Here is a 12400-nt window from a genome sequence, read left to right on the forward strand (position 1 = left end):
ATTTCAGAACTGAGATATATAATTGGTATCGCAATCAGTGATATGAAATGGTCACACAGTAAACGTGAGCGCTGTGAGACCAACTCAAGTTGTTATTATGGTAGAAATACATCTTTAATACTTTGATAAATATCTTTTTATCAACATTAGATAATTACACGACAATAACAATCCCTGGTCACTTAGAATGTGTTGAACACGGAATCGTGGCGGAATATTCAATTCAATAAGCAAGCTTAATATATAATATCTTTTGATGTCGAAACGTGGCTTATGATATTTCAGATAGTATATCATTTATCTATTTATATAAAAAATTGGAGGGACAAGCATTCTTTGTAAATTATGGTCAGTCAAAAAATGTAGTACATGTATTTTTTTTTCATTTATTTTGATGTAAATATAAGATGCGCTTATCAATTTCAGATCGTGGATTTTATATAAAGTAATGAAGAGTGTTTAGCTTCTGTTTTTTTTCCCATATGAACACTTGAGAAACTATGTAGGTCAGTAAGATTTTATATTTTGCCAATACGAAGTCGGAAGTACTTCTACTGACCCAGTTGTCCAAGGCTGATCACAAACAGTTCATATGTTGGTTTTATTGGGTTCATTATAGACCATATTGAATTTCAATGTTTTACAAATATAAGTATATGTATCATGAATAAAAAAATCATTATTATCTGTAAAGTAAGTGCAATTTTATACCAAGTAATGCAAGTTTAAAATATTGTATTTTTTTTTAAAATCCACAGATAGTATGGACGAAGAATAGAAGGATACCAGTTGTTATCGGATCTAAAGTCATGGGAGACAAACGAGTCCAATTAATCATGGATTACGCACATGACCGCACTCTGTCCATTAAGAACATCAAAGTATCGGATGCAGGCTCATATGAATGTTTAGCTGATTCTAATACAGTCCCTTTAGCCATATACAACGTAACTGTTCTAGGTAAGCACGTGTAGCTACAAGGTTATCAACATTTCTCAAAACTGAGGATCGCAAACAGACGCGCCAAATCCGCTATAAATCGAGCTGAACACCCGCATGGAGTAATAAATAAAACAGTCAAAAAGAATTTAGGATTTTAAAACTATGGACGATTATTAGACTAAGGAATTTGTACATGTATTTCGGAAGAGTAAAATCATATGCGTCTTTGACATAATCCGTTTGTTATACGTTATAGCAAACGATGAGGGAAAGGGGAAGGGGGGAGGGAAGTGAGAAACAATTACAAAGCCTGGAAGTCACAGGAGTATTCCATGAGTGTTCGCTTCTCCTGCAACCAATCTAGCCGAGACATTATAAACAGCAAAAACATTATTCTCTAGATAGAAGACACACGTGGATCGTTAGTTGTCTCATGAGCCAAAGCTAACATTATACATATTGACTACTGACGTACAGACAAAATACGGTTCTCAGGAAAGTGTTATCACAGTGGATGTCACCCTGCACAAATCACTTAACCTCAGTTGCTTTGGATTGCACGCAGCGAGGCTCCCGTATGTTGTTCTATGAGGTACCCACCAGCTGCTACAAGGAAACCAACACACAAAAACATTTCATTTGTTCTTGCAATACATGTTAAATGTTCAATATTGTGGTTGATTGTTACTATGCCTGTTACTTCTACTGCCAATGCATTTTTACCAACTTCAAAAGGTATCCATCTTCGTTGGATAAGACCTACAAAAGATACCTACCGTCCGCTACACATCTGGACAAGTGCTTCAAAGTGCAACCCCAAAAAGTGTTGTTGATAATGATATGATATGAGAGAGAGAGAGAGAGAGAGAGAGAGAGAGAGAGAGAGAGAGAGAGAGAGAGAGAGAGAGAGAGAGAGAGAGAGAGAGAGAGAGAGAGAGAGAGAGAGAGGGGGAAGAGAGGGACACAGAGAGAGAAAGAGAGAGATAGATAGATAGATAGAGAGAGAGGGGGACAGAGAGAGAGAAAGAGAGAGAGAGAGAGAGAGAGAGAGAGAGAGAGAGAGAGAGAGAGAGAGAGAGAGAGAGAGAGAGAGAGAGAGAGAGAGAGAGAGAGAGAGAGAGAGAGAGAGAGAGAGGGGGGAAAAAACATTAAATATATCCTTAGAAATTCATGCTCGGCCGAACGGACACAGCGCGATGGCGTTTTTTATTTGTTTGATTGTTTTTGTTTACTTATTTACTTGTTTTGCTTTTGCCTTTGTTGTGTGCTATTACAGATGTCTCTGAGGCTTATTTGCGAACAAGTAGTTAAAAATTTGATCGGTTCATGGCAAGTAATCTTTTAATTTGCCTTTTTATAGCCAATGAAGAACCTCAAACAATGACAACTCAAACCCAGAAGAACGCCATGACAACTACACAAATGGTGATCAGCTCAGAGGAGATTTCGACGGAAGTGATTACTACTTCCACCCTGACAAGCCGACGCAAGGGAGGCAACAGTACTAGCGTCGAAGAGAAACTTGCGGACCCGAGTGGGAAAGGAGGTCGCTTACGTCATAACCTTGTGGTGCTTCTTACAGTTATGTATTTTGGGATTTTTTGGCTGTTGTAGAATAAAACTTTGTTGCAAAATGAAGTTATTTTTTTCTGTTAATGCAATATTGCGGAAAATGTTTATATATTTTTGCGCGAGAAGGGCATGTATTGTACAAGTATCAACACAGCACAGTATATCACGTTATATCACAATATATACATGATACTGTGCAACATGAAAGGAAAACTTTGAAAAATTCGAACATTTTTGATAAATATTCCAAATCCTGTGATGTATATTCTAAACATTATGTTTTATATATATATATAAAAACATATTCAAAATATGTGCTTTTGTTATAAAATTTCTACAATTTTTTGTTTAATATTGTGACACTGTAGTCTTACATATACATTTATATTCGAAATATTGTATTTTATGTTTTAAAACTTTGTACAATAATGTGTTTTGTATTTCATATTTTGTGATAAAACATATACCGCACTATATTGGGTATAGATAAAAAACAATTATAGTATATAACACAAATGTTACAATATAAATAATGTGATTTTTTCTTCATATACAAACCAAAAGAGTACATACAGCTTTTTTGACACACATAATTTAGAAATTTATGCTGGGCTTTTATATCATGGTGCTGATTTTTTAAAAAAATATTTAGTCATCAAAATTTTAAAAATAGACAGAATTTGTTGTTTTGTAGAAAAAAAAAGTTTTAACTTTTTGGTCAGATATGAATTATTTGTTCATGACTAAATATGGGAATTGACAAGTATGTTTAACGGCTGACTAAAAGTACAATTTATTTGTATTATTGCAACAGAAATACAGTGTTAGTCAATTTGTCGTGGCTTATGTACAATTGCCTTTAAATAAAGGGAGGTACATGTATACTCGAGTTGGTCACAGTTTTCAAACCACTGCCTATGGTTTTCATACTGTTGTTAGGTTTTTTTTTTTTTTTTTGTAAATTTTTTGTTTGTTTTGTAATTGTGATATAATTAAGTGTCACATACAGATAGACCATTTAGAAGCCTGGCTGAATCTGATAAAAATGACAAGATTGGTTCTGTTTTCAATGGGTTAAAAGTTGTAATGCATTGAAGGGATTTTCATAAGGATCTCCATGATATTGTTTGACGATGCTTTCTGTATTGAAGAAAAGAAAAGACACTAAGATTATTATACAGAACATAGAAACAGTTTTAATTCACAATTTCAATCACAAAATTGGACGCAGGATTTAACACATCAAGTGAAATTCATAGTTCATCAGGCAATGTATTAAGATATGATCCTAAAAAAACATAATATTTTCTAATAAAAACACTTACAGTACTATAGACGCTAGACATATTTTCCTAAAACATGAATAGTGGCTTAAAGTCATTATCATAGTTGCATGTATGCACGGTTTAAGGACATGCAGATTTTAAGTATTCCGAGCGTTAAATTCATAGATGGCGTCTATAGAGTATCTGAAATGACAATCAAGAAAAAATTCCAGGGCTGCAGAAACGACACAGGTATCAAGACCGAAATCCTTTGATTTCGAAAATATGTAGGAGAGGCCATTGTATAAATTCAGCTGACGTAATTAATTAACGGATTGGCTCAAGTTGCTCTCAGCACAGATCTTCGTAAATAGTCGGATGCGCGAGAGAAGATATTTTACAACGTACATATAACCATACATACAACAATACAAATCTTTACCTCCTTGAATTTATTAAAGTAAATGTGGTGTGAGACTTTGAAATCCAAGAAAGATAAATCTTGCAAAATTAACATTAAGCGTTGAAGTTGGAATCAAAATGTAGTTTGCCGCATTTTTGCTTATATCAAACTGGGACGTTTTCAACGTTTGCATGTAGTTAGATAATAAATTTGTTTACTGGACATATTTATCATCTTTATACTTAATCATAAGTACCCTCGGGCAATACCAGCTCGAATGTTTGTAAAAAGTGCAGAATTAAGTATCCGGTTATGTTGAACCTCATCTTATACACAGCCGAGACATGGATCAGTCGGGCAGTGTAATTATGACGTTAAACTCTCATAAACACAATGGCCGTCTGTTACAGCTGTGGTGGGACGGCGGCAGGCACACGTATACTATAAGTACTCTAGATATGGTGTATATTGCCTAAATCCGGATTCACGAAGATCTACCTAGTCAGGATTCAGCACGTGCTATATGATTGAATATATCTAACTCGGCACTCGTGAAGTTCTATAAAGTGACACGTATCGCCTAGAAAATTATACATATTTTCTGATACAACATTTACAATATATACAGGTACCATAAAACACTACAAACAAGTACTGCTTAACACGGCAAACGTATAACAAAGAAACGCAAAATTATGTATGGGTATCTTGAGACAGATAAGTGGCATAAGAAGTTTCCCCTTGATCGGTATGAAGTAAAATCGTCTATGAAATTGTCATGGTTCCATTTAAGATCGACTCAATGACCATATACTGTAAACAGCTATCCTTACATATCCTTCGGAAAGGTTGTTATACTATTTTTTTAGACAGCGCACAGAACCAACATCGAAAAATATGATGAGATGAAATAACTTCTTATGGAATTGTGAACAGAAATCTTGATTAAAAAAATCTTTAGAAATGATGTCGGACATTAGGTAGTTAGACGTGAAAAGATAATTTCAGAGTGTAAACAATAATGGATAAACAAATCCATACCTGACGTATGAGATACGTATCCTATACCATACAAGTGGTCATTTCAAAGGTTCTTTGTTATTTTCATGGATGGAATTTTCCATATCGTATCATCCATGAAAGAAATGTATCCTTTCCGTTTCAAGCTTTTTATAAAACTATAAAAAGCAGACCATCGAAAAAACAATTACATTCGTCTATACTCACTCTCTTGAAGTTCATTGCGACGTAACGCCCAAAGGTAACTTTGCTTCATGCATGAGTTAATTTTACGAAAAGGTCTAGCATCGATAAAGACACATAATAAGTACCTTTTACATTTCTTCTATTCAAAATTATCTCTGAAAAGTTATTTTATTTTCAAACAAATGGAATTTATAAATCTTAAAATTGTTTATATTTATGACAACTCAATTTTTGGAAATCTGGTGACTACAATATGTAAAGGTTAAAAAATAGTTATATTTTGAAAACAATACATACGTGTGCAAGAAGGTAGGCAATAAGGATTACATATCATTTTCAACTATGTTACTGATATGTTGCTAGCGCATATACGTGTACACTATGTGTAGTTTCATTCTCTATACAAAATGAACACTCCGGAAGCAATATGACTTCATAAGGTACTCCGACATGACGTCACAATGCCAAATGAACACTACCGAATAAATGCGTTACTAGAACATAGATGTATATACAGAAGTTGGTGTGTTACAGTCAGTGTTGTCACATGAAAAGTACAACTGACAAGTATGGAAACCCGTATGTAAGCATGAAATGAATAGCTTCATAAATGACCTGTTCATCAACTAGCTGATCTGACACACCACGAATGACGTAAATACAACGTAACTGGTGCAAATTATACGTCATAATCACAAGATGAATAGCAGTACATTTTTGTCATGAAATATGATTCAGTAAATATGCATTGGATATGTTGGGATGGTACGTCTTAATCAATTGATTTGTTTTGCATTACATTAGGGCACAATACAAGTAGATACAACGACGAAATAATGTTTCCGAACAGAAATAGCCAGAAAAGGAATCTATCGATCACCATAGCGACCTCCTCCCATTGTTTCTTTAAGTCCTCTTCTCGTTGCCTGGCATTGTTTTGGTCCAAAAGGCACTTCAAAGTATCTAAAATAGCTCCGTTGTAAACATCCGGTTTATCAACCGATGACTCACAACATTTGTTCTCATGACTCTTTTTCAGCGACCCCGGATGTGACCGTTGACGCATATGTTCATCGCAAGCAGATATGATAGGAGTAGAGGCGGTTATTTGTTCGTCATAACCCTCTAGAAACTTGCGACGTTCCTCCTGGCAAACGGTGTTTTGAATGTTTCCATTGAGTTCGCCATTCATGGGCTTGGATATAATCTGTACTACGACCGGCCGTTCTTCTTCATAATAGCATTTGTTGATGTATTTGGTCTCCATGCAGATTCCTTTTGAAAGACACATAATGAAACGTTTGAGTCCAGTGGGTACTCTCTTATTGTATGAACCGCGTGCATGGATACTGGACACACTCACTGCGACAACGACGGAACCGGAAGTGAATGACATCGTTGTTATCAAATATATCCCTGCAAAAATACATACGCGACACATAAGATACATACATGTAATTCATATAGATATGTTATTTATTCTAGCGCAAAATTTAGAATATATCTGGATCCCATTGCGTTTTTAACACCATAATATCAATAACAATGATTTCCAATACATATATTTTCGTTGATTCGTACGTAATTGTAGCTTAAATATTTTGAATCTACGTCAGTTGTTTATTGGTGTAACTATGGTAAGCCTGGTAGCTATGATGACATTAAATTCAGGTCGTATGACTCGGTCTATATTACCTAGAATTGTCACAGTGTAAAACAATAGCAATGATATCTGTCCAAGTAAATCATACTTTGATAATTTATATTTCGGAAATTTGTTTGGATGAAAGTGATCTAAATGAAGCATGCATTAGGATCACTAAGGTTGCTGTAAACCAAATACATTGATCCATTCAAAGTTTGAAGTGCCGACCATTTCGTTTCTCAACGCACGGATTTTACATACATCGGAGTTAGCAAGGTGTAGAGTCATGAAACAGGAATGTAATGACATTCTAGAAATATCAAATATTGATGTATTGAATTTCGGATCTTAGAACGTACCAAGGACAGTGTAATTTCTGAAAAAATGTTTATTGGCTGCTAAATGAATTAGTTAGGCCTAGAACACTGACAAAGAAACACTTGATTCCTGGGTACGACAGGAAATGCCTCTTATAGAATATAATAATTCTCTGCATAGCTTACATCAATATCACATCGGGTTCTACATGTGCGGGACAGAATGATAGCACACAGCCTGTTTCAGATGAAACTGTCGTAAGCTTCACTTAGGTCACCTCAGCCAAAAGCTCGGGATGACCTATTGAGATCACCTTTTGTCCGGCGTCGCGCGTCGTAAACTTCTAACATTTTCAACTTCTTCTGGAAAAGTCCTGAATCGATTTCAATGAAATTTTACAAAAAGTCCTTCCATGGAATAAGGCGCATCAAAATTGAAAATTATATGGTCCCCATCCCCCAGGGGACTGATATGGCATTCTAATGGTATGCGCACTGACCTCAGCTGACCCAAAAGGGCTGTTGGGCGGGGTCAAAATTGACTGAAAATCAAAAAATCAATACCAAGATAATATACAGCCAAATTTTCTTCATGAATTGAAGTGTCTTACGGGGCTTTGTAAAATTTGTAAATTTCATGACACCAGGGATCACATATCCCCTTGGAGATTGGGCAAAATGAACTATATATGTTAATAGGAACAATAATTTTTTGAGCATAATTTGTTTATTTTCTTTCAGAAATAGTTGAAACTTGGTAAGACGTTTTTACTTAGTATTAGCTGTTGAAATGCGCATATTGACCTTGACTGACCCCTAGGGGCAAATTGGCGGGGCCAAAAATGAGTAAAAATTTACTGAAATTCCCGAAATGTTCTACTGTTCCAGGAAAGGAGATTCTATATAAGAACATTCATATCAAGGGTGTAATTTCTTTCAATTCAAACTAGAATCCAAATTAGAAATTTGAGAAAGATCTATACATTACGTCTTAAGAAAAAGTGATTTACAAACTTTCGAAGTCAAAATCCAGGATGGCCGCTTGTGGGCCATTTTGTTTTTTTCTGATCAGTACCAAATTCGAACAGACACAACCAGGGTTCAAAAGGGAAACATACGCATGGAAATTGAGAAAGATCTATGCTGTTGTTCCGAAGAAATATCGATAACAAACTTCTTTGGATAAAAATAGGATGGCCGTCTGTCTATAAAATTAAGAAAGGCGAATCAAGTACTTCTTAAGAAATAGCGATAACAATGTTTCAAAGTCAAAATTAAAGATGACCGCCTTCCGGGCCATTCGGTTTTTGATCAGTCCTAAAATTACATGGGCACAACTAGAGACCAAGAGAAATCTTCAGATAAATTTCAAGAGAGATCCATTAAGTGCTTTTCAAGAAATAGCGCTAACAAAAATTGTTTACGGACGGACGACGGACCACGGACGCAGGGGGATCACCATACGATGGGCTAACAAAGTAGGAACCCACCAACATTATGCACAATGAAAACACACGTCGTAGGTTTTCGATCTACTTCATTTGTTGTTTTCATGCATTTGCTTTAAGTATGTAAAACGCTGCAAGTATGAATAAACATGGCTGAGGTGTTTCCAATAAATCCAACGAACACTATGGTAATGAATGAAACTATGGTGTGCAACCTATAATCAGAGGAATTGAAGACCTGAAGAGTTAGGTCCCTTATCAGAATCAATACTAAAGACGAGATTCTTGTTTGTAACATATTCGTGTGCTGTAATGTTTATTGTTTATCAATTGTACTCCAGAGCGATTAGATGTCTGTTTCAACTATAACTAATCGATGGAAATCGGCCCAAGTGTTGCTGGGAGTGTTTGATAAATAGAATACATTTTCTCCAGTATTGGTGACTATGTCTGACCATATCTCTCAGGCGTTAATTAGATGTACACTTGTTTTAACAGCGTGCGTGTTTAGAACAAAAGCAAAAACGGCACTGATCGGTCAACTTGACAGGAGACGACAAATAAGTTTCATATTTCTTGTCTCTATCTTCCATTTTATCTTATATTCTTTGAAATATTGTAAAAAAATGTGATTATAAATCGATGTCATAATATTTCAAATTACATAATTTGTGTTATTTTTTCTTTTTGCTTGTTTTTGTTCAAATTATTTTCTTTCGATATACTGCAAGCCAAGTTGATGAGACATTGCAAAAATCCGGCTTTACAGAAATCGAGACTGACTCGTTAATAAAAAAACAATGTAACCCAAGATCACGCACTGTAGCACGAGAGAAAACATCAGAAATGAAACAAAAACCAAATGGCTATCAGATCTAATGATATATGGGGAGATTTATCTTTTCTTTGAGATTATTGATTTGATGATAGTCTCACGTCTCCACAATTACAGGGATGCTTGTATTTAATCAACGCATGTGAACCACTCCTGTGGTTCGGTTGGGAAGAATGATCGAGAAAAATCACAGGCACTTCGGAGCCGGAAACATTATTTTACAAATTTTTGCATAAAAGTGTATACAAAACCGTTAAAGACTCTTCCTTTCTTTAAAGACACTTGTTCAAGATGTGATGTAGAACAATGTTACTTTAATTCGAACTCTTCAACGTCTGATATGCATTTGCCTTGTAAAAAAGAACTCATTTAAGTCTATACATAATATGTATGACATTTCGATTAATGCAAAGCTTGTTTTTTTAAATAGAAAAAAAAAAAAAAAAAAAAGAAAGAAAGAAAGAAAACAAAGTCACTTGAAATGTGACAGAGTTTAACCAAAAGTCACACGTATATATCTGGTTGGTTGTCCTATAAAAATAATGTCTTTATACATGTGCTTAACAGCAGGGAAAAACTGATATTTTCCTGGTTCTCAATAGCCTGTGTTAGACGCTTTACACGATGCACTACACAGGCACACTTCTATGGGAGGTTTGTGAAACAGAACCCACCAAGATTAATTATCAAGTTCGATCTGCTGTCAAATAGAGCTTTACAGGCATTTGTCCCCTCGTAAGTACTAATAGGTTCTGTCCACTGGAGGTTAAGATATCATATCGTGATAGACTTGTAGGTTTTTTCCATTCAATGCATAGTTTTTCGTGACAACAATAAGAAATGAGATAATAAACGAATAAAAAAATATAATAATTATCATAGATAAGTAAAAAAAAAAAAAAAAAAAAAAAAAAAAAAAAAAAAAAAAAAAAAAAAAAAAAAAACAAAAAAAACAAAAAAAAAAAAAAAAAAAAAAAAAAAAAAAAAAAAAACAACAACAAAAAAAACAAAAAACAAGTGATGATACCACTTTCCCCTCTGGTTTCTAGCATAATTATTTAAATAATAATTTATTTGCTATATATAGGTTTTTTCAAATATCATTTGAAGAACCAACTTACCCAGAAGCGGGATGTAGAAGGAGGTGGCGGGCGTGTTTTCTGCTATTAGCAGCATGAAGACGGATAAAGATAATAACACAGTCAACCCTAACGTCACCTTCTCTCCACCATCGGGGTGCAACCAAAATCCTAGAAGAGCTAGTGACGATAGCATCACTGATGGTATGATAACGTTGTACAAATAGTAGGTCGTGCGCCGCCGGATGTGGACTGTAAAAGTGACATCTGGGAACGGTTCCTTACAACAAGGGTAGACAACTACGTTTCGAACAGCTTTCGTGTCAATCAGTTCCCATTCTCCATGGCCAACAAAGTTTGAAAGGTCTATAGGGGTTGATCTGTTGAAAATGTCGACTTGAAAGCCATCATATGCCCAAGATCCCATCTTTAGTTTACAGATTTGGTCGTCAAATGGGAAAAACGTTATGTCCATTTCACACGAGCTTTTCAGTTTAACAATTGGTGGCCAGAACACCCGTCCGCTGTATGACACCATTGCTAACGCCTCCATGTACTTTTCGTTGTAGTTAGAGGCACTGTAACAACAGAAAAACAGAGTCATATCAACTGTCCAGACACATCAATTTCACTGTGCGCTCGTGTGACTGCTCTTTTGGGAGCCATTTCTTAACAAAAGCCTTCGGCGAAAAACCAAATCATTTTAGTTTCTAACGAGACCTCGACGCGTGTTTCCCCAACAGAGAACAAACATTCGTGTTGATGAAAGTTTAAAATAAACCTTACAACGAATTCACAACATGCTTTAAGACACTACACAGAAAAAATTGTTGCGGAAATATCAGAGGGACAAATTAAATTAATTTTTACCGATTCATTAACATGTTTCCATAACTAGTAATTATTTACGTAATTTAGACAACAATATACATTTATACGTCTCTGAAAAACCTAAATGTCCGACAGATTCTCATCGAATCAAAAGACATTAAAAACTAATTTTACCCACATGTACCCTCTAGATGGTTGTTTGTTTGTTCTTGGTTTGATTTTTATATTTTTGATTTTTGTTTTTTTACTTGTTTTGTCAGGAAGATTTTTATCGAAATAACACACGTATCACGTCGCCCATTCTATATCCTTCATATTAACGCATATACGAATAAGACAGATACACACCGGTGTGTGGTAAGGAATCTTTCTCGAAGGTAGACCTGTAAGACGTCTTGAACATCTGAATATGTACAAATAATATTTTTCGAAAGGCATATCTATTTCACTTAAGGTATAACGTTAAAAGAATGCCTAGATTGTATTTGTCTTAATCCGGCATAAAAAATTGATTCGAAAAAGAACAGTATATATATATATATACGAGCCAGATCGGTTCCTAATTGTAATGTAACTGTTAACTCAAGAAAACCATTACCTTAAGCAAGAACAAATATTTTCCAAAGTCGTGTCTGATTATTTGTGTTTGATATCTTGTCGGGTTATGAAGTGATATCTTGACCAAGGTAATTTTACAGGACAGAAAGTATGATAAGAATAACGTGGTGTCTGAAATGATGAAACATATTATTAGTCAAATAAGTATTTGTTCGGATACGTGTGCTATCTACGATAGAATAAATATGATCCTGATGGAAACATCAAAAAGTACGTTTCTCTAAGATACTACGTACGGC

The 12400-nt window shown here is 34.9% G+C and overlaps 2 protein-coding genes across 2 annotated transcripts in view; one reads left to right on the forward strand and one right to left on the reverse strand.

The window, feature by feature from the left end:
* Positions 1-731: 731 nt before the first annotated feature.
* LOC132560160 (uncharacterized) lies at positions 732-2580 on the forward strand. Its single transcript, XM_060224812.1, has 2 exons — positions 732-960; positions 2303-2580. The coding sequence occupies exons 1-2, from the start codon at positions 810-812 to the stop codon at positions 2554-2556; spliced, it is 405 nt and encodes a 134-aa protein (XP_060080795.1). The 5' UTR covers positions 732-809; the 3' UTR covers positions 2557-2580.
* Positions 2581-5866: 3286 nt separating this feature from the next.
* The window catches only part of LOC132560159 (neuronal acetylcholine receptor subunit alpha-10-like), a 34320-nt gene continuing 27786 nt past the window's right edge, over positions 5867-12400 (reverse strand). Inside the window, exons 6-7 of the mRNA XM_060224811.1 lie at positions 10755-11290; positions 5867-6804 (exon numbers count right to left, since the gene is read on the reverse strand). Of these exons, the coding sequence (XP_060080794.1) occupies positions 6161-6804; positions 10755-11290 (1180 nt within the window). The 3' untranslated portion in view covers positions 5867-6160. The remainder of the gene's footprint in view (positions 6805-10754; positions 11291-12400) is intronic.

Source organism: Ylistrum balloti, unplaced genomic scaffold (genome assembly GCF_031769215.1).
Source record: "Ylistrum balloti isolate Yb309-2 unplaced genomic scaffold, AGI_CSIRO_Ybal_v1 Utg371024, whole genome shotgun sequence".
Classification (NCBI taxonomy): domain Eukaryota; kingdom Metazoa; phylum Mollusca; class Bivalvia; order Pectinida; family Pectinidae; genus Ylistrum; species Ylistrum balloti.

Coding starts and splice junctions, on each gene's coding strand:
- LOC132560160 (XM_060224812.1), top strand. CDS start 810: ATGGGAGACAAACGAGTCCAATTAATCATGGATTACGCACATGACCGC. Junction 961..2,302: donor ATACAACGTAACTGTTCTAG/GTAAGCACGTGT, acceptor GCCTTTTTATAG/CCAATGAAGAACCTCAAACA.